This window comes from Silurus aristotelis, assembly GCF_946808225.1.
Source record: "Silurus aristotelis genome assembly, chromosome: 14".
In the NCBI taxonomy this organism is placed as follows: Eukaryota; Metazoa; Chordata; class Actinopteri; order Siluriformes; family Siluridae; genus Silurus; species Silurus aristotelis.
Window position 1 is genome coordinate 25,696,522 of NC_139587.1, and position 25,465 is coordinate 25,721,986.

A 25,465-nucleotide genomic window follows, 5' to 3' on the forward strand; every position below is an offset into this window, starting at 1 on the left:
GGTGTTTTTATTATTTTGCCTTAAACTAGTCTTTTGATAGGACTTCAGAGAAAAGAAGACAGAATTGGACAGAGTTGCTTTTTCCTCAAACACTAAAGAAAGACTAATACTGGTGAGTACTAGATTGTTTCTCAATATCCAGTACACATGCAAAACAACTTGCAGTGTGTGTGTGTGTGTGTGTGTGTGTGTGTGTGTGTGTGTGTGTGTGTGTTCTAGCTAAAGTGGGACTATGAGTTAACATGCTGTCAATAAGCCAAGATTTAGGATTTTTTTCAATAGATGTAGCTGGAGTTGAAAAAAAATGTCAAACCTTTTAGTCTTTAGTTTGAATCTGAATCGTGATGCAAATTCAGATATTTGAAGCACTAACCTGATTGGATGTTGCCACCAAAATGACTTAGAAAATATCACGTTGTCATAACTTGTCTAACTACATCAACATAGAAAAGAATAGCAATAGCAAGTTTAAAAAGTACCTGAAAGTATAGATACCTTACTGCTATACTTACTCCATTACTATTTAAAAGTCACCACTTCCATTATGATTTGAGTAAAAGTCTTCGAGTATATTACTCGCAGTACTTGAGTATTTGACTCACATTGAACGTAGACTCAAGATGCACCAGTCCTCAACACTGAGACACATGAACGCATAAAAAGCCAAATACAGTTGGTTTGTGAGGTTTTATTTCATAAATACAAACCGAATTTTACCTCAACGCCACGTTAACACATCTTCAACATGCCAGAATAAAACAAAGATCAAACAATTAGAATTTTTCTATAAAGGGATCAATGTACAAAGTAAAAGAACCATTGACATCCAATGGGAAAAAAAATAAAACGGCGAAGGCGATATCGCCCCTTCTGCTGGAATTAGGCACAATAGATCAAATGTAATTGGTCGATTAATATATAGTGAATTAAAAACGACTTATTTTGAGAGTAAAAATTGCTTGTCTTTAAAACTCAGTAACATGAGAAAGTAGCCAAAAAAAGTACAGTAACGAAGTACAATACTTTACTCCACTGATAGCAAACACCAAACAAGCATAACTTGGCTTGTTGACAGCATTTAAAACTAATTTTTTTAAGCGTATTTGAAAAGTTCCTGACACACAATTACATCAAATTTCATAGTGCATTAGAGAAACAACGCTCTGACGCAGGATCGACCGAGACGACCCAAACCAAGGACCAAATCAAGTTCAAGTTCAAGTTCAAGTTTATTTCTATAGAGCTTTTCACAATGGACATTGTCTCAAAGCTGCTTTAAAGAATGTAAGAATTATAGAACAAAACATTGTGATTGTGTGTTTATTCTTGATAAGCAGCCTGGGGTAACTGTGGCAAGGAAAAACTTATTTTAGATGATATGTGGAAGAAACCTGGAGAGGAACCAGACTCAAAAGGGTGACATCAAGAGTGTGATTATAAATCTTATAAAACAATACAAAACAACAGATAGCGAGAATAAACATGAGCACTGGAGTCTGTGATTATAAGTAATGTCCTTTTCTACAGTCTCAGGTGACATTGTGGAACCAGGAGCTACTAAGCAACTCATAAAATAGCTCAACATTTGCGATTATAACATGGTTGTGGAGTCATTAGAAGGGACCAGAGCTGAAAGGCTGGTGGAGATCTGCGCTGGAATTGGAATTTGCTTTGCTTTTTTTGTCGTCTCTTTGGACATAGAAATGATCTTCGGGATATTCGAGGCCTGCTGAGTAACAACCTGCGTCAGGTTCTTGGGAAGTGCAGAAGTGATCAGGAGTTTATCAAGGGGTTTTGTTGGATTATGATCCTCTCACCATGCTTGTGAAGTTCACCTTAATGTATGACATTTATCACATTTATCACATCAGCTTTTGTTGAGAAAATGAACTATTCCTGAAATATCCACAGTCCTTTATTTTACTGATGATGCTTTACAGTATGTATAATTGTAGCAAACCCACACCAGCACCAGTTCTTCATCAGACTTTGTTCAGTAGACAGATTTGAGACTGATTTGAGGCTGAAGAAGCAAATGTTTCAGACCAAATATGGTTTTGCAGGGCGCACTTCCAGGTTGGCGGCCATGTTCTCGTTTTCCGCTCTGCCAGGTGTTTTTAGGGGCACCAAAGACATTAACTGGATGCCAGATCATCTGATTGGCTCCACATGTCCCAGAGATTATTCTTGCCTTTCTGCCTGCGTTTTTCCTGAACACTTGTCGTGTCTCTTATTCCTGTTCTGCCTGGGTACCCTGGTAACCCGGTTCTTTTGGTGGTGTCTAATGTTTGGTCTGTTCTTTAATTCTGTTTTGTCTCTGCCCTGTTTTCTGGTATTGAATTCCAGATTGTTTGTGTATTTTGTTTTGTCTCAGTTTGCCTGTGTTTCAGACCAGGGACTGTTTAGTTGTTTTGTCTTGCCTCTCCCTTTTGCCTGAGCTCATTAGATTTCAGATGCCTTTTTCTTTTCTTTTCTCTACTCTATTTATTAAAGACTGTTTAACTATACTCCGTTTGCATCCTGCATTCTGGGTCCTTCCAATCACGTTCCTGACAAAATGTGTTCTCAGGAAGTTTAGAAAAAAATGGGATACAATTGGTGTGTATTTCTTTTTCTGTGTAAAATGCAGTAACCTAATAAAACACTTTGTGTCTCAGTCTAAATACTTGAGAGTGGTGTTTATGGATTAAATACAGAATTATTTCACCATGACATGATACACGATGTGCAATCGACTTTTCCAGCCATATGTTGTTCTTCCCCAAAGTGTTACCACACAGTTGTTCTATTGTATAGGATGTAGATTTTCCCCTTCACTTGAATTCGGAGACTCAAACCCGTTCCAGCATGACAACGCCTCTGAGCACAAAGCCAGGTCCGTGAAGATACGCTTTGAGTGGAACATGGCGTAGAGTGGAAGATCTTGAGTGGAACAGATTGAGGATTTTGGTGACCACAAACTTTATAGTCAGATGACCACAAACTTTTACCACAACAACTTGCCTTTTTTTCCGTTAATACTTGTGATTTAACAGTTATAATATATAAAGTAATTTCCTCACCTGTTGCAGTTTAGAAAAAAAATAATAGTTGTAGTAAAAAATATAAAACATTCCAGAAAAATTCAAAAAAATCCCAGCTATTTCAAAAACTGTACACATTTTTTGACTTCGATGTGGCACATTACACATGGTATCAACTGGTACTATAGAAATTAGAATGAATTCATGAATAATTCGATTTAGTTATACTACTGAAATAGTTGTTGACGTTCTAAAAAAAATTGATGACAATTTTACAATTAATTACAAAGAATCCTTTAAATCCAGGCACAAAATACAATTTATTCATGTATTATTTATTTCAATATGTACAATATAAGACGCTCATGAATACGTCCAAAAAAATGACGACGTGTTGAGGGTTTAATTTATAATCAGTGTCAGTATGTGAAGGTGATTTGCGAATTGTAGCCGAGTTTGGTGAGGCTCGGCAGGCATGCGTTTTGGATCATCGGGGGCGGTCCGCACATCACGATCAGCACGTCGCTGGCTGGAGGAGGAAGATGCGCTTTGATCATTGACGTATCTACAAATCCTGTGCTGTACTTCCAACCTGAGGCATCAACAGACATACATTAACACCAACATGTCATTGCGTCATGAATTTCTTACCTCAATAGAAACAAATAAAAAACATGCCATTCATGTTTTGATTCCTGACTATACACCCAGCTATGCTTTCAAAACCTCCAGATTTTTTCCCATTCTAAGGACGTCCTAGATATGGATATTAAGGTGAGGCATCCACAACATCTGTCCATACAGTGTATATCTGGTTAATAGTGATCCTGTGGTGTTCCACTAATTGACAGGGTAAAAGGATACATTATCCACATGAGCAGATGGGATACTATTTGTAATCGGTCACCTACATCATAGATGGACCTGATAAACCATAGTCAGCTGCAGCATCAGCTTGTGTTGTTTGTGCTTTTTGTACCTTGCTGAGGTCGGTCTAGTGTGTACCATACGTGCACTTTCTCAGGGTGATTCTTCACCACTTCTTCCAGTTCCTTCCTTAACAAAATGTCGTTCTCAGTCTGTGCACAGATTTAGTGAAGATACATATATAAGCATTGCATATAAAATATATACACACACTAAATAGACAAAAGTTTTGGACACCTGACTTTTCTAGCCTTGGCTACAGAATATTGGAGACGGTTGTATAGGGCGTTTTTTTTATTTTTTTTTTTTAAAAATAGCATTCAATTTTTCCTTTTCCACGCCTAATAGACCCAAACCTGTTCCAGCATGATATTGCCCCTGTGCACAAAACCAGCACCATAAATATATAGTTTACATGGGTTGGAGTGAAAGATCTCCTGCTATAGATCTGTGGGATGAATGTAAACGCTGACTGCACCCTCGGCCTCCTCAACTCCCCTCCATCGGTACCTGACTTTACTAAAACCCTTGTGGCTCAATGATCTCCACAAAATCTAGTGGAACATCTTCCCAGAAGAGTGGGGGTTAATGTAAAAGGGAATGGGGGACTAAAAGCAAATACTATACTTACGACCAGATGTCCAACTTTTGTCCCAATAGTGTATAGTACAATGTGTGCATTAATATAATATAAATCTACAGCCTTACAGCTTGGTCATATAGTATGTATGAATCTATGTGGATATGAGTGATGTCATAAGTATGACTGACCTGGTTGGCAAAAATAAGGGAGCACCTGGTATTGTCTGTGGGATCTGCTGTGATACTGCGAATAAGCTGCAGCATTGGAGTGATGCCTGAATAGACATGACCAGCAGCATGAATAACAATCAAAAATAACCTTTATGCTTCGTGAGATGTGCACGTGTATTGACCTGTGCCACCAGCGATCATTCCCACGTGTTTAAACTTCCGCAGTTTGGCATCAGACTTTTTATCAGGTCTTATAGCAAAAAAACCTTAAACAGAAAATAATATGTATATCAATGAAAATTCTCACAAAATATTCTCATGTTCTCAATGCAAGGTATTTCAGACACATTGCCTGATGCTGCCATCTGTTGGTTAGAACTTATGTATTTGGTATCTTCTAATCCATTGACTCTTTCTTAACATTGTTCTAGATCTAGATTTTGAGCTTTCGTACGGTTGCCGTTGTACACCAGAAGGCCGTTTGGCCCTCGGAAGTCGATGGTGTCTCCGATCTTCATGTCGTTTAGGTACTGAGACATTTTGCCTCCATCAGGGTAGTTTGGGTGTGTGTTTTTGTGATATACCTAGGTTAAAGAGCGTAGATAAGAAACAGAAAATGAATATCAAAGACATTCAGATTCCAATTGAAGATAAATAAATTATAAAATAAAGTCAATTTTTTGAAATAAAAAAATAAAAATTGTTATTCGAAAGAAATGTTTAAAAAAAAATAATAATAATTTTTTTTTTTTTTAGAATAAATATACTTTGAATTTTTCTGGACTTTTTATATGTTAGTATAACTCATAGCAATACAATTCCTAAAGCATATTCACATTGATTTCCTGATTTCCTGCTTTTGATACTGATATAGTTCCTTTTAAGCAAAAGAAATCTGAAAGGTTTCTCTTCTGACGCAAAATGCAACCTCAGCGAAATAGAAAATATATATGTTTTATTTACTTATTTCACTACTCACTGTAATGTAATGAAAGACATCATTAAGGAGACACATCAAAAAGGTTCTTAACGTTTTTATATATATTTTTTTTTCATATTTAATCCCTTAATGGAATTTCCTAAAATTAAATGCTAACCCTACGGATAACCCCATTTTTTTATTCCAACAATATACAGCATATTATTAACATCCGAGGAGACTTGTGGTTTATTTCCCACCTTTATGATGAGATCAACGTGTCCTTGGTCCTCATCACTGGAGATGGGAGTGTAAGCTCGGATAACCAGATTTCCATTGACTTTAGCAGACAGGTACACGTGCTGACCTTTTTCAGAGTGCAGGAGAAAACAGAAGCATTGATATCAATGTAGACGACAGGTGAGATACGGTGTGTGAGATGCGTGTGCGAGATAAGCATGAGATCAAGGTGAATGTTCATACCGACTGGAAGCCCGAGCACATGAAGAGATGAGGGAAGCCCGAAGCGGAATCTTTTCGTGTCATGCGTAATGTCCTGTCACCATTAAGGGCACTTGAGTTAAAACTGAATGTTTCATGTGACAAATATTGAATTGGTACAGTAATTGTTCAATTGTTTCACTTAATTGGTGAAGAAATTAGTGCCTGTCAAAAGTTTATGGTTTTTTGAGACACATGCATGTTCCTCATGTTTCTATGAAATAAACCAGATAAAATACAAAAACACACAAGAATTGGAACGTGATTGACTGCAAGGAAATTCTGCAGACAGTTCAAATGTGACATTTTTGGCTCTTTCCTGATCTCCTGTTCAACTCATGTAAGATGGAGGAACAGGAGAGATGTTAGCAGGTTCCCCCCCCCCCCCCCCCCCCCTCCCACACAGTCAAACATGGAGGTGAAAGCTTAATGGTTTGGCGTTGTTTTAGGGGAAGGAAATGTTAGAGACTTTTTCCAGGTGAAGGGAAAACTAAACCAACATTGCTACCATTCCATACATCAACACCATGCAGTTCCATCTGGAAAGCGTACTTCCAAGCTCTGTAAGCATCTCAAAGCTTAGTTTATCAACTATAAGTGTGAAAATGAGGCATTAGAGGCAAGGGAAACCATTCTACTTATATTTAGCATTTAACTAGCTTGTATCCTAGAGTTATTAACATGCTAGCTTCCATGAGAGATCAGGAATAACGCTGTTGCTAATTAGTTGTTAGCTTTAGCTAATGTTTTACTATTGTAAGTTGCTTGGATATCGAGGCACTACTTTACCATCAGTGTGTGTCTTTTTATTTTTTGTATTCTTTTTAATGCTATTGCGTCATAATATGTCTCTACTTTGAACATTTTGCATCTTTTTATTCCTGTTTTTTTATTCATCCTGCTTACTGAAGGCTACAGTTCTAATCACCTCGACTTTATCTAGCATCTGGTTTCTAGTATCTAGTAGATACTGTATATAGTAGAGTAATTTCCCGTAGATATTTATAACAAACTTTTGTAAAATCAGAGCAGTGAGTTAATTTTAGGTCATTTGAGTCAGTGTTTTCTTGGATTCCTGACTCACCTCCTTCTCTATGAGGGGCAGCGGATATTTAATGCTGGGGTCCTGCAGAGTTTTTGGGTGCTTGCTGAGTTTTTTTCTACTTTCAGAGTTCCTTGGTTTTAGGAACATGAAGAAGATGGTGACTAACACGGCTACGAGTCCAATCAGCACGGGAAACATCTATAATGCACAGGTGCAAGTACACACTTAGTTATATCATTATATAATACACATTATAATGCACTCTTTATTGGTAAAAAATAAAAAAAAAGAATTTATTTTTTTTAAATATATATATATTTTATATTTTTGTTCAGGATCTAAAATTAATACAATTTGTGGGATTTATTCATTTGAAGCATGTTGTCCAGGCCTCGGCCTGAGAACATTTTCATTGTTTGTCTGGGTTTTTTTTATATTATGCTGAATATTTTTTAAGCAAGATTACACCATTCTTCGATAAAATGACCGTGAATTATAACGTAAACAGGATGATGTTGATTTTAGGTGGTCGTCAATTACATTGTACAATGAAAGTGTTAAGATTTAATTGAATATAAAAGAAAATGTAACAAAAAAAAGAAAAAAGAAAATACACATAATAATAAGCAAACAAACAAATAATTAATTAATCAAGTGGTGTGAAAATGCAATAATTATATATGAATAAATCTTACACACTGGTTTTCTGAAATTAATTCTAAATGTAAAGAAATGGGTTACAATTTCAGAACAAATGAGCCTTTTGCACAATTTGAAAAATTTAAAAATTCTAAATAAATAAATAAAACAAAATTATAAATTTTTATTAAAAAAAAAAAAAAACGAGACAAAAACAACTCCAGATCCAATGCATAAGTTATTAAATTTTAATAAAATTTTTGGCTCATTTTCTGACATTTTTCTCATAATTCTGATGTTAGCTGTATTCTCTTATAATTCAAATCACTTTTATATTAATAATGAAAGAAATCACACATTTAAAACCAGCACCCAAGTGTAACTAAGTTCATATTCAATTACTCATTTAATTATTTAAATAAATAAATTGATTTATTACTTAATTAATCATTAATGGATTAACAGAAATATAGATATAATACAGCAGCTATACCGTAGGAAATTATGACTTCTTTGCAATCAGAGATACATACAAATCCTAGTGCACTTATTTCTGAATCACACTGTTTATCTGCAGCAGTCTGTTAGGGACTAATAGAGGGGTAATAACTTTCGAGTGAAGCCGAGAACTTCTGTGAATATCGAAAAGGAATGTGAGAAACCGTTGTAATGAAAGTGTAGCCTTACCAGCGTTTGCTCCATGTTGTCCTGTCCTGTAAACTGTGTGAGTGAAGTTTTACTTCAGCTCTATCTCTCTATCACTCTAACCTTTGCACTGAAGCCCTGTTGAAAAGGGGAATAAAGGTAAGATGGATGGGGCTAACAAGTTCTATCCAATCGCAACACAGAAAATCATGGCACTTCCATGCCCCAGCCAATTCCAGCTGATTGTCTGAGTGTGTAAACGGGAATGGTGTGGGATCACCCTACGGCCTTATTCTCCAGAGTTAAAGCAATGGGAAAGCAGATAACTGTTCATGTTTGGATCTGTAAAAAAAGTTCAAAAAAATTTGCAGTCATTCGCATACATTTGTGTTCAGTTTTCAAATCCAGACAAGTTTTTTTTTAGAAGATTGAAGGAAACCAGAAAACCGGTATGAAGCCCACACTGATTCTGGGAGACACTGCACAGAGAGCAACCTGAGCTCAGGATTGCCCTGGAGCTGTGAGGAGCATTAGCTTCTACACCACCATGTCAGGTTTATATATTTAGTTTGAAAAATCCAGATCACTTCAGGGTTATTTATACAATATATTCATTTTGCCATACTAATGCTGAACTCTAAGTTCGAACTTCTCTCAATACTCTAATTATCTTTTTTTCCCACAGCAGCCATTTAAATTTGATTGCTATTTACACATCTGCATCTACTGTATGTATCTACTACAACATATTGCTTTAATGGCTTATCCAGAGCTAATAATAATAATATTAAGACTAAGACTAATAATGGTATCAGTCTAAAAGGCTGTTGGGAGAAAAATAGTTATATTATGTATTGTTTTCTATAGGAAAAGTACTGCTAGAAGAAGTAGGTCTTTAGACTTTGTTTCAAGGCTGCTAGAGACTCTGCTCAAGTGGAAGTTCATTCCACCTCCTCAGTGCTAAAACCGAGAAGAGTCTTGAACTATGTCTTCCTAATACACTAAGAGATTACAAGTAGGATGCAAATTACATGCGATTGCCATGAAACTTCACCAAAGATGTTCTTTACTAGTTGGAGATTTCTTTCTGACCTTGTGATTCAGTTCATCCCAGAGCAGTTCGATAGAATTTAGGTGCGGTGACTAGGCAGGCCGTTCCATGATGCGAAACACTCCAGTCATCTGTTTGGAAATATGGAATGGTAGCCATGTTGGTTTAGTTTTCCATTCACCTAAAATAAGTCTCCAACTCTCCCTGCTCCAACAATACTTTTCCGTTTTTAATACTCTATTCAACATGCGCATGGACAAATATTAATGCTTTAAATAAATGTATGTTTATTATTAGTGAAACCAAACTCAATATAGAGCATGAAGACAAAATATTCTTGTAAATGTTTTAAAGTAATTATGTTGTTTTAAATTGCATAAATCAACAGGACACCAAACTTTTGCTGTGTTTCCACACGGACGGTTTTGATTGCCGGATGTGTGCATCATGGCGGATTTTGGTGCTGATTTGAGACTTGGCGCATCAGTAAAACCATTTTTTTTTATGAGCTTAGTAAAGAAAGGACGTCGTGATTAAATGTGTGTTGCATTGAAGGTTTCAATTTCGCCTCTTTTATATATTTTATATTTGTAATACAAATGGTCAAACGTGCACGCTGCATTAATCATGATTTAATAAAATGAGTGCCATTAAAATTAATATATATATATATATATATGAAAATATAATATATAAATTAAGCATAATATATAAAAGTATACAAAAATATCAAATAATTACATAAATGTACGTTCCGTTTCTCTATTGCTCTAAATCTTTCCTTTTTAAAACCATTAAAACAATTCTTTCTCGCTATCAGATTCTTCCCATTGTGCATCTGGCAGTTCAGAATGGAAATGAACTCTTTTCAGGGGTTGTATCTGATGTGCCTGCTGTGTCCCGGTGCCATCTGCAAGACAACTTTGTTGCATTGTGTGTAATTTATCATGACACGCAAGTCTGGAATGGTGGAAAAAACTAAATTAAGCATGAAACCCTGGCAGCAGTTTCTCTGAGCTATGAAGCAGGTGTGTGGCTGTACCAGATGTGGCTTAATACTGTATCAAGCTTTACAAAACAGGTGAATCATATACAGTATATCATATGCATTACAGTTCAATACAATAGACTATGCATCAATGAAACAGGGGTAAATTAAAACTAACCTATGGTGAAATATTGGGTATGTGCTTTTTTAGGGCTAATTGTAAATAAATAATGAAATAAAAACAAAATAAATAAAAATCAAAGATTTAATACCCAATCATTTTGTATTATTTTTAGTCTCTATGATTTTTTCCTCAATTTTCATGTCAATATTTGACAAAAATGTCAGATTTTGTACCAAAGGTAATACTGACTCTCCCTGGCGTCGTATTTGTACTTAACAGCAATCAGACTTGTTAAAAATGTCCCTCTGGTGCTCTTTAATTCAGGTCTCCTACTTGTTTAGTATTGTTGAAAGCATGTGGGACACTCAGCAGGGTTATAGTATGTGGTGGGATCAAAGTTTTTCGAGACGGGCTCTGTTTACAATAAAGTACTTTATTTATCTACATGTACACCTTTAAAACAGCAATACTGCACTCCCAGTGTTCCTGCCACTTCTGAAATGTGTCCTGAAAGTCTTCTTTTCGAAGCGTGTCCAGCACCTACTGCGATTCGCACCACATCTACTTAATGGTGTCAAAATGGAGACTTTATCTTCGGGAAAAAGGACGAAGTCCACAGTAGCAAAATCTGGCATGTTAGTGTAAGTGAGAAAGTTAGATCATGTGGCTTGTTCTCTGATGATCATCATGCACAAGTTGCCAACATTTTCTGAGGTTGAGCTTGTCGAAAGGGCTTCCTGATTTCTCACGATCTTCCAGTGATGTTTTTTTGCTATTGATGTCACTTGAAACACCTCGGACGACTCGTTGCAGCATCGATGTATGTCAAACGTATGTCATGTCAAACATCTCTATGGCATTTTTGCCCTTTTTCAAAGAGAATTTCACGTTTGCTCTTTGTTCAATCTTACTGTCCATGATGAAATCGCAGACGTGGTAACACCTGGTCAGAATGGCACCAGTTAGAAACAGCTTAGAAAAAGAATAGTTAGAAATAGCTTCGAAACTTTTTGATGCCACCTCGTATATACTGTAGGTATGTTTCACCTAATGTGGGTTCACATTGGGAATGTGACTACTTACCAGTCTGATCATGACATAGGTGTAGGTTGGCTTTATCAGTTAATGCATTGGCTAGTCACATGATCAATGTGGACAAGAGAAGCCGCAAGAAAAAAAACGTATAAAATTTGGGTAAAAATGATAAATTACCAAAACAAATTATAGGTGGAAATATATTATTTGAGGTTTCTGTACATATAAGAAAGACTTTACCTGATTTAACTTAAAAGAACAAAAAATGAAAAATGAAAAACCATTGCAAGAACATGGGAGAAGCCCAGTTTACAGTTTAAACCCTGTTTGACTGTTTTGCTTTCTTTGTGTATAACTTTGTAAGGAGTAAGAGGAGAAATAAAACAAAGAAAAATGGAGAAAATAACAGAGAAAGAGAGAGAGAGAGAGAGAGAGAGAGAGAGAGAGAGAGAGAGAGAGAGAGCAATGATGAGTAAAAAAAGAGAGAGAGAAGACTATAGATAAAATAGGGTAAAAAAAAGGGGGGGGCAAAGAAATGAAGGTGTATAAATATAAAAAAATTATATAATCTGTGCAATGGAAAGATTTCATTGATGTTATTGGTTCTGCACAGAAACTGTGACCTTGATGAAAAACTACAGTATGTCAAAATAAACAGATGTGAACACTATAAACATAAACCATAAACAGATGGGGACACTAGAAAACACTAGGGCTGCATTTGTCCTCCCAAATCAGTCGTGTTCACTAGAAGATCCTGTGAAGCATAAAAATTTACAGATCACGTGATGCATCAAAAATAGCACCATCCTCACCACATGGTGGCGCTACAACACACATGTAGTCTCTTTCCAGTCAAGACCTGAGGTATTGTGACTAAGAATATGAATATCCATTACAATGATCCAATATTTCAAGAAATTCTCCAAAGCAACTGAGAAAAACTGTAAAATAGATTAATACTGCATATATTAACTCATAAATGTAGTGGAGAGAAAATGTTGCTTTTATCTTTAATATCATAGACTAGACAGTAGGCAGATAATTTCTTAAGTACAGTAATGAAGTAAATTTACTCAGATTTAACACAAATGATATTCTGTGCCAGTAATTTATCTGACTGTACCTTTTATCTTTCTTTACTGTGCAAATAAAACACAAACCTTTTGTTTTGTTTTGTTGTGTATTGTGTGCTTGAGCAAAGATTGATGACAACGAATCGTTTGATTTATCGGGCATTAATACTTTCACTCCGGTGTGTAAAACTCAGGCGAGATTATCCCATTGCATAGCAGGAGATGGGATGATGGTACTCTTTAGACGACCTCAAGAAAAAGTCTTTCCACGTTCCTAGGAAACGTCCAACCCTCTACAAGTGAACAATATCACAGTTTTTCTATCTTGCTTTGGATTTTTTTCGAATCATCTGTAAGATTCGCAAACGCAATGCATTTCTCAAAACAATTTGTACAAGCAGCAAAATACATTGGATTTTTTGCAAAAGCCTGTATTTTGCTCAAAATCCTTAGTTCTTCTCTTAAAAGTAAGTATTTGTGTCAATGAGCATGTGATTGCTTTTAGAAAAGTCATTTTGTCATTGTTTAAAAACTAGATCGTTAAAATGTGAAGTCATTTTTTTTTTTTTATATTTATTTTAGTATTCCTGATGTAAACTATGTTTGGGATTACAATTATTGAAAATGCACAAGGCTGAATTTCTTCTAAGAAGAAAATTTCTATTTCAACAGCACGAATTTACACATTACGGTATGTGGGATATTGTAATAGAAGAGTATCTGCAAGAGTGAAAGGGAAGGTTTATAGGACTGTGGTGAGACCTGAGATGTTGTCTGGTTTAGAGACAGTGGCATTGAGTAAAAGACAGGAGGTGGAGCTGGAGGTAGCAGAGCTGAAGATGTTGAGGTTTTCGTTGGGAGTGACGACGATGGACAGAATTAGAAATGAGTTTATTAGAGGGACAGCGCATGTAGGACGTTTTGGAGACAAGGTGAGGGAGGTGAGATTGAGATGGTTTGGACATGTGTAGAGGAGGGACATGGGGTATATCAGTGGGAGGATGCTGAGGATGGAGACACCAGGAAGGAGGAAAAAAAAAAGACCAAGAAGGAGGTTCATGGATTTGGTGAGTAAAGACATGCAGGTGGTTGGTGTAAAAGAGGCAGATGTAGAGGACGGGGGGGGGGGGGGGTTGATATGGAGACGGATGATCCGCTGTGGCGCCCCCAATGGGAAAAGCCGAAAGAAGAAGAAGACTTAATGTGGGATATTGATTGTGAGACTTTATTGTTCTTTAAAAGTGGACTGACAAAAAATTACAATATAATGTTATTGTGATTGAAAAGAAAAAGACACAACTTCAAATTCCAAAAGGTAAACATAGGAAACACTTCTTAGGCATAACTGTACAGTGCAATCTGTCCATACCCCCTGACGTCCCAGTCTGTTGGGCCACAGATTCTCATCCACAACACAACAGATATCATCCCTTGCAATACAGCGTGAAAAAAATCTTCTGGAATGTCTTATGCAGCCTCTGCAGGCTTCCACTGTGATGTCCTCACATGCTGCATTCATGGCAGCCAGCAGAGTCATCTGAGTATGTGGCTGGCAATCATAGACCTTCCACCTCCATGCTGAATAGAACTCCTCAGTTGGGTTGAGGAATGGGGAAGAGGGTGGGAGAAATTGCATCAGCATTCTGTAATGGGTCAGAAACCATTGCCTGATGGTGTGATGGGAACTCACATTATCCCAAAGTATCACATTCTTTGGTAAATCAACTTGACATGGACTTCTCTCATCATCAGGGATGAGAGCCCTATAGAGGGTCTCTAAGAAGGTGAGGAGATGCTGTGTGTTGTATGGGCCTGAAAGGGGAATATGAGATAGCACACCCTGCTCTGACATAGCAGCACACATAGTGATATTTCCTCCCCCCTGGCCTGGTAAATCAACAGTAGCTCTGTGGCTGATGACATTTCAACCACGTCTTCTGCTTTTGTTCAGCCTCATCCACAGCCACAGGCAATTCTATTATACGCTACAACCCAGGAGACAACCAATTAATTATGCATTTTCATTTCATTTCATATCAAATGTACACATATTGCATGTTTTTTTTCCTACAGCTATAGCAAATGTACACAGGTCACACATGCTGTAGTATATATATAAATCACTATATAAAAAGTTTATGTATTTGTGTTACTGTATGCTCATAGATGTTTTACTTGTACATACTGGTATCGTAGTGCCTTCACTTTGTCACCATTCCTTTCAAATGGTATGCGGTACAGCTGTTTCATGCTCATGTGGTGTCTTTTCAACACCCTGTCGATAGTTGAGATGCTTACAGACTGAAGGTTTTCAAAGACATTATTGTCTTCTACAACAGTCTTTTGTTTTTCCCTCAGCCTAATGCCATTGTTTGCTCGGACCATGGTGCAAATAGTCTTCTCTTGTTGGGGTGTTAAAAAAAAAAAAAGGGTCCTCTGCCACCCCATGAGGTAATTCTGCAGTCCTGTGTGGAAAAAATGCACTAATGCAATACATTTATACTTAAATGTGTTACAGAATGTATACACACACTATAACAGCACAGTCCACACTGGTGAATTACATTCCTGTTCTCACTACAAAATGTTTGAATTATTGAAGACACAGTTGATCTTTCAATATTCAGCTGTACCCTCTGACCCGCCTCAGCCATTGTGAGGCCATGATTGACAACATGGTCCACAATAGTGGCTCTAATTTCATCTGAAATGTGTCTCTGGTCTCTTCTTCCTCTTCCTCTTCCTCTATTTTGCCTCCTTACCCTTCCAGCATGCATCCTGATGTGAGCGGCTTTCTTCTACTTTCTTCTAATTTGTGACTTTTAACTTGGAATGGTTTTGCAGGATCTACACTTCTACCCTTCACACACACACACACACACACACACGTCTCTTTATCTTTTCAATGTACATCTTGTACATATAAAGCACAAGACCAGCAACTCTTAAATGTGTGAAAGGGTGTGTGAACTGGGAGTTTAAGCCGTTTCCTGTCAGCTAAGATGTTTGTCATGTTGTAACTGTAAATGTCACATTGAGTCATCTCACACCCACACCCACACAAACACACACCCACACACACACACACACACACACACACACACACACACACACACACACACACACACACACACACACACACACAGGTACTGCACAAACAGGCTTTCATGCATTACTCTCCACTATTACGTTTTCTCCCAGAGGCTGTTGGGTAAACAGAGCATTAGCATGTCCTTCCTTCATTTCCACAGCACAGAAGCTTCCAGAAAGCAGGACACTTTGACCAACAAGAGGCAGAAAGACAGGTTTGGTATGGAAGGTGAGTGTGAGAGAAGGAGATTATTAACCAGGAGGTATACTAGTGTTTTGTTGACAGGATAAGAAGAAATAATAAAAAAGATAGTGAGAGAGAGAGAGGGAAGATATAATAAGAGAAGAGATGGAAAAACAGAACAAGAGGAGAAAAAAGATAAAGGGGAGAAAGGAAATTCAAAGATAGACAGGTAGAGAGCGATGTCAATGGTCTGAGGGGAAAAAAATATGAGGAAATATGGAGGGAGTAGTTGAGGAAAGGAGAAATATTGACCATATAAGAGAGTGAGTGAGTGAGAGAGAGAGAGAGAGAAGAGAGAGAGAGAGAGAGAGAGAGAGAGAGAGAGAGAGAGAGAGAGAGAGAGAGAGAGAGAGAGAGAGAGAATGTGGTGTGAAGGAAAGGGAAAGAGAGAGAACAGAAAATGAGAGGAAGGTTAAGGGTCGGACAAGAAAAATATGCAGGGAAAGAAAGAGAGAAGGGAAAGAGAGAATAAAGGAGAAGAGATGGAATATAAATGGACAAACATAAAGAGAACAGGAGAGAAATAAATATTGAAAATGGAAAGAGTATAAGAGAGAGAGAGAGAGAGAGAGAGAGAGAGAGAGAGAGAGAGAGAGAGAGAGAGAGAGAGAGAGAGAGAGAGAGAGAGAGAGAGAGAGAGAGGATTAAACAGAGGAAGGTTAAGGATCTGACAAAAAGTGAAAGAAGCTTTTAAATAAATGTACAAGAGTTCAAATTAGAAGTGGGAAGATGAAATGACTGAGCGTGTGCATGTATGTGTGTGTGTGTGTGTGTGTGTGTGTGTGTGTGTGTGTGTGTGTGTGTGTGTGTGTGTGTGTGTGTGATGATTGTGTCAGACTCGTTTATATACACAGAGATACAGAGATGTTGTGAGTCTTTGCTGCCTTAAAGTCGTCCTGCTCAGGAGCAGCAAAGCCGTGACAAATTCCACATGGCGCTGAGAGGAACGCACACACACACACACACACACACACACACACACACACACACACACACACACACACACAGTAGCAGTCACAGCACAGATTCCTTAGACTGCTGTATGTCTAATAGGTTGTTATCAGGTTGCATATAAATGTGTTGGTGTTGATATAAAGCAAGTATTGGAAAAAAATAATACTAATAAATAAGTGTGATTATTGGGGGAGTGGTGGCTCCAGCGGTTAAGGCGCTGGGTTACCGATCGGAAGGTCGGGGGTTCAAGCCCCGGTATCGCCAAGCTGCCACTCTTGGGCCCTTGAGCAAGGCCCTTAACCCTCTATGCTCCAGGGGACCCTTACGAGAAAAATAAACCAAGGACCGTGACGTCAGAGCGACATGGGGCCGCCTTCCCGTGGGCTCACCACCTGCAGGAGGGACCGTAAGGGACCGGTGCTGAGAGGATTGGGCAGCAGTCGAAGTAAAAAGATAAATAATCTTAGACTGATCAAAATAATACACCATCTGTTCTTGCTCTTGAAATGAGATCAATAAGATTTTTACTAGATGAGGAGAAGTGAAGAAACAATATTTGTACTCCAGTCAAAATATGAATCCGCTGCATAAATCTGATGCCAGTACCAGTAAAACTCCTCCTTTTACTCTACATTTCTAATAAGACAAAATACAAAATACAAAAGGGCTTGTTTAGTCCCCATTTCTTCTGAGTTGATGTTTCGTTTGATTTTATGGAGATTTCAGATGTACTCATTTAGCTACAAGGGTGTAAGTAAAGTCAGGTACTGATGTAGATTAGGTAAGAAGGTCTGGGGTTGCAGTAAGGGTTCACATTCATTCCAATGGTGTTCAATAGATTTCAATATAGCAGGAGGTCTTCCACTCCAACACATGAAAAGCAGATGTTCATGGAGCTGGCTTTGTGTACAGGGGCATTATGATGCTGGAACAGGTTTGAGTCTCCTTGAGTCATCGTCAGAGACATTACTTTGTGGTAACAGTTTGGAGAAGAACCACATATAGTTCAGTACTATAAATTCAGAATCCACAAAAACACAGACCTGGCAACTGGGCATACATTTTATCTAATGCAAAGTGTACAAAAGGGACAAAACTCTATTGGATTATAGAAGAAGAAAAATGCTGTTGTGATGTTTTTCCTCATCCTGGTTCTCATGCTGTCCATCATGGAGTTCTGTGGACAGGAAGGGCAGATGAGATCTAATGACCTAATTCGCTGCATGAGAGTTTTAGATTATTGACCATAAAGAGGACACTTCCACACAGGATAATCTTTCAGGTTATTTAAAACAGATGTGTGGGAGAACCCTTGAAGGTTGCATCTTAGAAAGTACAATATTTAACCAGAAAAAAGACCTCCAGACTTTCAGTGTGTCTCCTTTATATAATTCCCTTCACAAGTGCTTTATCAGGCTTTTAGTGTCTTGCATGGGTTGAATCTTGAATGTGAAGAATATTAATGGTTAAATGGTGTGCTTAAGTTGTTTGCAAGTTGAAGACATCATAGGAGGCATTATGTTTATCAAAGGCGTTGCTCGTCTCAAGGAGCGAATATTATGAGGCTATAAACCACACAATTAAAGCGAAAAAGTGAGCTCTAAGCAATGCAAATAAAGGAACAATTCACTGGATAAAGAAACACCTTAGTGAATTGATCCATGAGACCCAACCTATCATTCCAACTTCATGATTCTATGACTTTGATTGATCTAAGCAATACATTTGGCAAGATACTACATTACCCATCATCACCTGCACATCACATGACTGTTACATGGCGCAAACACAAGCACCTGTTTCCTGTTTGTCCTTAATGAGCACCTCTATATAATTTCTAGTTTGTCACCACCTCATTATCAAAAGCTTGTTTGTTGCCCGTTTTTCTTCTCGTTGTCATGGTCTTTCGTGCACTTTTTGGTTATTGTTTTTTTTTTTTTTTTTTTTTTGCCTAGTATCCCTGGTTTTTGTTCAGGTGTTGATTTTCAAATGGTGTGACGAAATATCAAAACTAATATGATGTGCTGGATCAAGTGCTATTTTATACACAGAAGAAACGATTTCATGTTCATTTAATTGAAATCCGATTTATAGTTTGATCATGAAGACTACTCTAGAGTCAACGTTTGCCATTATTATATTGACAAAAGTATTGAGACAACTGACCAATCATGTGGTTCTTCCTCAAAATGTTACCACAAAGTTGGAGGCACACACTTGCATATGACGTCTTTGGAAACGGTAGCATGAAATTTTCCATTCACTTGAACTACTAGATCTAAACCTGTTCCAGCATGACGATGCCTCCTGTGCACAAAGCCAGCTCTGTGAAGATGTGCTATACATGGGTTGGAGTGAAAGATCTCCTGCTAAAGAGCTTTGACCTATTAAACAACTTTGGGATGATCACACTGACTGCACCGCAGGCTTCCTCACCTCACCTACATCAGTACCTGACTTTACTAAAACCCTTATGGCTGGATGAGCACAAATCTTCACAAAATCTTGTGGAACATCTTCCCAGAAGAGTGGAGCTTATTATAAGAGGGAATGGGAACTACATGTAGAAAAATTCTTGTCCATATTGCGTGTTCATATTCGTAATTCTTTTTATTGTAATCTGCGTTTCTGTTATACTGTACAATATTTAACAGAAAATAAGATGCGCTTATATATTGACGTGTTTTAAACCTATGATGATTTTTTCAAGAGAAATGTTTTGGTTTTTGTCTATGTGCCAATCTGCTACGAATTAACCTGCCATTGTATATTGCTAGCATTACAATGGTATTTCTAATGTATACAAAGTATGTGCGTGGGAGTGGGAGTTGTTTTGTTGGCTCTAAGATGAGCCCCAGCTCTGCATGTTTGTGTTTGTTGATGCACTCACCATTTTTGCTGATGACTGAGAGATTAGCGCTGAAGCCCCGGGCAGACACGCTGGCGTCCGTCATGAACTGCAAAACCATCACCCGGGGGGGAGGAATGCTGTGACCGCCCAAGACCACTTTCCCACATAAACACAAGAACAAAAAAGAGAGCGATTTAACTATAACGCTAAATTCATACCATGGCGGAAATTTCTAGAGGATTTGAACAAAGGAAGTCATTCAATCACTACATCTAGAATCAGTTTATGGGTCATTTCATGATCTGATTAAAAATTTAAGCTTTAAATTTGAATGTATATCCAACACTAGCTAGCATGTTGATAATTAGCATACGTACAGTGTCACTTAAGTGTGCTGTGGAGCTTTACATTTCAGAAAGAGCAGCTTTGGTCAGTTTACCGGTTTTTTTTTTTTGTCTTTAAAGTCTCCGAATACATACAGTGAGTCATACTGACACCTTTCAGACTCCTCTAAAACAAAGTCGATGAAGTCAAGCTGAAACAGGTGCAGATAGCAGTGTCTTAGTTATGCAACATTACACTGTCCCTTATACACCAATTACACTGCAAATAGAGCCGTGAATTATTAATGAACCCACTAAGCAGGAGTGGATACAGATCCAATGTCTGTAATGACAAAACTATGACAAACAATTATTAATTCAGTAATGGTGTTCTCACAAGAATGGGCTCATTTGTAACAGCACTGTTCAGTTCTCAAATCTGGTTGGTCAGGAGGTGACAGTTCGGTAAATGTGTAATTTATTGTACAGGATGGGAAACAGAAAATTGAGGAACTAGGAATTGGTGAATCTGGGGCGTCAGCAATTTTTTTGGGACCTCGTTTAGAACCTCTCGCCATTAATTTGTTGCCAAGTCTGGTTGCAAAATTTCCCCTTTCCCTGCACATTTTGTCCAGACTTACATTTGTCTCATTTTTACAAGTGATGAGGTAAACGTCTTGCTCAAGGGCCCAGCAATGGTACTGGAATTTAAACTTGCAACCCTACCCATTGAAAGGCCAATGACTCAATCAATGAGCTGTCACTTCCTGTTGCTGGCAATTGCAGATATGGTCAAGTTTCATGTAAATAGCTGTTTATTAAGTATTTATTTCAAGAGTCTCCAGGGTTTGTTGCTTTATAACAATCAGAGATAAAGCTATAAATAAGTATTATGTCACAAAAAAGTTTGTAGTTTCTCTGGGAACTAGCATAATGATACACCAGACTGCTAGGGGGCACCCTCAGTTGAATTTTGAACATCTTTGTTTGCGATTTCTATTTCCTTTTTCATCACGACATAAAGTGCATGGACATGCACTTTTAAGGTTGTAAAGGTTTGTGTATTTTTTGTTTTAGATAAATCCTCTGTATTTCTGACTTTTTGACCAGAGTTTTGCTTTTGTCTTTCCAATTTCCTTTGGTGCTGCATCTACCGTTTTGGTCTTAGACTGTACTGTTGTTCATTTTTGAATGATAACCTACCACAAAACATTCAACAGCTAAACTTTCATTTATAAAAATGCCATCAGATTACTGTAGTATGAGAGGAATAAACCAATACAGCATGAACCATAACAGAAAAATATTCAACTAGTATCATACCTAGCATACGTATTGCTAATAATTTCCCTATTATAGCACACCCCCAAGTGTGAATCAGTATGCATCTACCTAAAAAGGTAAACCCCTCAGCCCTACACTAATGGAAACAAGTATCACATTCTCTCTGGCCTGGAAAGCTGATCGCGAGGTCTCCACTCTCACTGCATATTCACACAGCCAATGAATGCATTCATGTCTACAGACGAGTTGACCGTGCCAGTCTACTGCCCTCAACATAATCCTCAGGCCATGTTACCTTGACAACATAACCCTCGGGGACATAGATTACCCAGCGGCAGTGGGTATCGTCGCTATAGGATCGTGGGTAGTCAGGGCTCTGTAGGACCGCCGGGGACAGACTGGTCCTGAACAAACACAAAAGAGGAGGTATTGGTGGATCCAAGCATGAACAAGCACAAAACACACACACACACACACACACACACACACACACACACACACACACCCCTCTCCCAGGAGACAATGCCAGTTTGCATGCTATACAAACATGGTGTGGTGTTATGTTTCTTTCCACCAGAGGTCATGTGCTGAAGAGAGAAAGTATGCCAGTGCTGTTTTGATCCACTATTCCTGACTCTCAGGGGATACAGTATGTGTGTGTGTGTGTGTGTGTGTGTGTGTGTGTGTGTGTGTGTGTGTGTGTTTGTGTGGCGTCCTCAAGCACAGCTGTCGTTATGGTCATGACCCTACCAGCACAAGGTCTCCCAGGACCCACCTGTGCTGCGTCACCTTAGTAAAAGTGCATCGATGGCGGTCTCAAGGGACAAAACCGTCTCTAGGGACAAGCGCACACCTGTGTAGTGAGCTGCACACATTGAACCAAACGAGACAGAGTATTATAAATAATTAGCACTCAAGACTAGGGCTAATGACATAAATATGTGGGTACTAAGATGATAAAATTAGACATTGTATATAATAAATGTCAAAGGTTTGGAAACATCTAGTCATCTATCATATTATTACAGACACATGTATGTTCTTTTGGTTTCTATGAAAAAATAAAACAGGTATAAGTTCGGTGGAATTCAAATGTTGACATCTTTTTATCTTGTGTAAGATTGAGAACAGGAGAGAAAAAAGCCGACTGCCTCACACCCACAGTCACACATGAAAGTAAAACTTAATGGTTTGGGTTGTTTTGGAGCAGGAAAGGATGGAGATTTATTCACCATCACACCATGCAATTCCGTCTGGACTGCGGCTCATTGGAAACTACTTCCATGCAACAAGGCAACGAGCCGACGTGTACATCCAAGCATCCATGTGAGTGTTATTTAGAGAGCAAACAGTCACCTGGAGTGATATCTATCATGGAATGGCAAGAAAGAAATCTCCAACTTGTGAAGAACATCTTTGGCAAGTTTTACAAGAAGCGTGGCAAAGTATTTCAGCTGAATGTTTGGAGAAACGAACTGTCGGCTAATGGAGGCTAATGGCTAATGGAACTTGTGTACATTTAAATATTAAATTGGTTGTAACAGATCTTCATGAAGTTAAATAACCTAGTTTGTTGCATATACACTGACAAGGCATAACATTTTAACATAATGAGCGGTGAAGTGAATAACACTCATTATCTCTTCATCATGGCACCTGTTAATGGGTATTAGGCAGCAAGTCAATTGCTGTCAATTGCATTTTGTCCTCAAAGTTGATGTGTTAGAAGCAGGAAAAATGGGCAAATGTAAGGAGTTTGACAAAATTGTGACTTTCAAAACTGCAGCTCTTGTGGGATGTTCCTGGTCTGCAGTGGGCAGTATCTATGAAAAGTGGTCCAAGGAAAAAACCGTGTTTAACCTGCGACAGGGTCATGGGCAGCCGAGGCTCAGTGATGTAGGTGGGGAGCGAAGGCTGGCCCTGTGTGGTCTGATCAAACAGAGGACATGGTGTTCTCCAGGACCAGGGTTTGGTACTTGCTGGTTAGGAAATTAGACAAATTGTATTATCTAATGTCTCTTGGCGACAGATTATTACTGCCATTAGAATTTGCATTTAGGTTTTTAATGTCTAATGAAGTCCCTTCTTTTCCACCCCAAATTTTAGACTACACATTACTTTGGATTTCTGTTTTGTTGATTTTTTGTTACTACTTTGAATTATACATTTAATGAGGCCACAGTGGAACCAGCAATGTTGTCAGAGGGCACCTCTTGTCCCTGGACCCCTCATTTATTTTGGTTTGTATATACTGTATAACGCAGTCTTACTGGAAGTCCTAATGACTATCTATCACTATTTGTGTCACCCAGAAGAGGACAGGTTTCATTTTGAGCCTGTATCCTCTATAGATTTTGCACTTGGGTGTTCTCTGGGGGGGGTTTTCCTTCACCACTCTACTCTTGTTCATTAGGGTTCAAAACCAATATCTGGATTCCTGTAAAGATGATTTGTGACCATATTTACTGTTAAATATGATATACAAATACAATAGGGGAAAAAAGCTGTCTTGGTCAAATGCCTTCCCAGTTTAAGGCAGAACAATGCCACTGTTGTAGAATGTTGTATATGCCACCGAAGGGAAACAAAATCCCATCCAAGGCAACTTACATCCATAATATTTGAATGCAATACCACCAATAGGCATGCAAGTATGAGGCCCCACAACTTATTCTGTTATCACCTCGAATCATCACTGCCATGTTTCCTCTCACCACCAGACATATTTACAGACATATGTACTGTATCAGGGTTTCTGGGAAACCACTCGGCTAGCTATAGCTTGGTGGCTTGACTGGTTTTGATACCTGATTTCCAACTCACCCAAAGTGTACTCATCTTTGACAGCACTGACGTGAATGGAGAAACCTGAGCCTGAGACACTGAAATCAGACATGAACTGAAGTTCGATGGTGTTGGAGTGTATAAGCATTGGTGCAGGGGGATTGCTGCCACAAAACTGACCTGACTACAAATAGAGTAAAAATACATTTGGTTACAGTATATTCAGAGCACGCGGCTAAAATTATAATATGTAACCATGTCAAATAAAACCATCCTCCTGATTTTCAATTGGTAAAATAAGTCCAGGGTTCTTTGTTTAATCCTAAACTCAGATACTCCAATTGTCTGTGGAGAGTCAGACAAATATTTAGTCTAAATGACTTTTTCTGCATGCTCCGGTTTCCTCCACCTTTCAAAACCTTTCAGTATGTTGATTCATCATTAGGTTTTATTTGTACTAACACTTTACTTATTTGTAAAGCACTAACTGGCATGACATAGGAATGCACGCTTGACCACACTGCTCACATTACAGTCAACGTGGAGTTTCTTTTGTTCTGCCCATGTTTAATTTGGCTTTCTAAATCCTTCCAAAAACCTGCTTGATGGCCTGCCATCTCATCCAGGTTGTACTCGGACTCACAGTGGTCCTGGATTTCTGTTTCCACTGGCACCGTCAACCAATCAAAAAACCCTTACGGAACCCTTTTCTTTTCCACATCCTACTCACCTATAGGTAGGCCTTCACCAGCAAACACTGTGAGATGGTCACTTTGGCATTGAGGGTGGTTCTCCAGGTCAAACCTCAGGTATTCCATCAAAATTCTTTTCCCCTCTGGTATAGTGATAGACCAGGAGCATGCCCTGCCCACAAAACAAAAATAATTTATTGTCAGTCTTTTTATACACCTTACTATAAAGTGAACGTTCTGGACTCACTCATTGTCAAGATGACTTTCTCTGAGTGAAGCAAAACCACGTTAGCTTTCTTTCCACAGGAGGTCTTTCCTTTCAGTGGCCATCAAACTCTAGAACTTCTCCTCTTTCTGTAGAGAGCAAAGCTGTGACAGTAAACACTGACAGCGTCAGTGCGCCATATAAATTATTACAATTTTACAATCATTACAATATACGTTAATATAGTGCCATGTGGAATATCACACAAACAATCTGTCAAAAGTCTTTCCTTCAGCATTAATAAAGTTCTAT

At 38.2% G+C, this 25,465-nt stretch overlaps 3 protein-coding genes across 18 annotated transcripts in view; 1 reads left to right on the forward strand and 2 right to left on the reverse strand.

Annotated features, from left to right (window-relative positions):
• ppfibp2b (PPFIA binding protein 2b) overlaps positions 1 to 1,590 on the forward strand; it is an 80,355-nt gene extending 78,765 nt beyond the window's left edge. For 11 of the 16 annotated variants that reach the window (XM_083561001.1, XM_083560998.1, XM_083561002.1 and 8 more), the window contains 2 exons: positions 41 to 112; positions 1,144 to 1,589. In XM_083561001.1, coding sequence (XP_083417127.1) covers positions 41 to 112; positions 1,144 to 1,167 — 96 coding nt within the window. In that variant the 3' untranslated portion in view covers positions 1,168 to 1,589. Of the gene's footprint in view, positions 1 to 29; positions 113 to 1,143 lie in introns of all 16 variants that reach the window. The other 5 variants (XM_083560970.1, XM_083560981.1, XM_083560978.1 and 2 more) reach the window with 2 other exon arrangements.
• A 1,734-nt stretch (positions 1,591 to 3,324) lies between these two features.
• On the reverse strand, positions 3,325 to 8,588 carry cyb5r2 (cytochrome b5 reductase 2). Its single transcript, XM_083561143.1, has 9 exons — positions 8,495 to 8,588; positions 7,208 to 7,366; positions 6,106 to 6,178; positions 5,883 to 5,989; positions 5,158 to 5,287; positions 4,886 to 4,969; positions 4,722 to 4,807; positions 4,003 to 4,102; positions 3,325 to 3,615 (listed from the first exon to the last, which is right to left on the reverse strand). Exons 1-9 carry the CDS (start codon positions 8,507 to 8,509, stop codon positions 3,443 to 3,445), a joined length of 927 nt encoding a protein of 308 aa, XP_083417269.1. The 5' UTR covers positions 8,510 to 8,588; the 3' UTR covers positions 3,325 to 3,442.
• Positions 8,589 to 17,540: 8,952 nt separating this feature from the next.
• LOC310737015 (tolloid-like protein 1) lies at positions 17,541 to 25,414 on the reverse strand. The gene is made up of 3 exons (XM_083561163.1): positions 24,987 to 25,414; positions 19,905 to 20,021; positions 17,541 to 18,191 (listed from the first exon to the last, which is right to left on the reverse strand). Exons 1-3 carry the CDS (start codon positions 25,072 to 25,074, stop codon positions 18,121 to 18,123), a joined length of 276 nt encoding a protein of 91 aa, XP_083417289.1. The 5' UTR covers positions 25,075 to 25,414; the 3' UTR covers positions 17,541 to 18,120.
• Between the last annotated feature and the right edge of the window lie 51 nt (positions 25,415 to 25,465).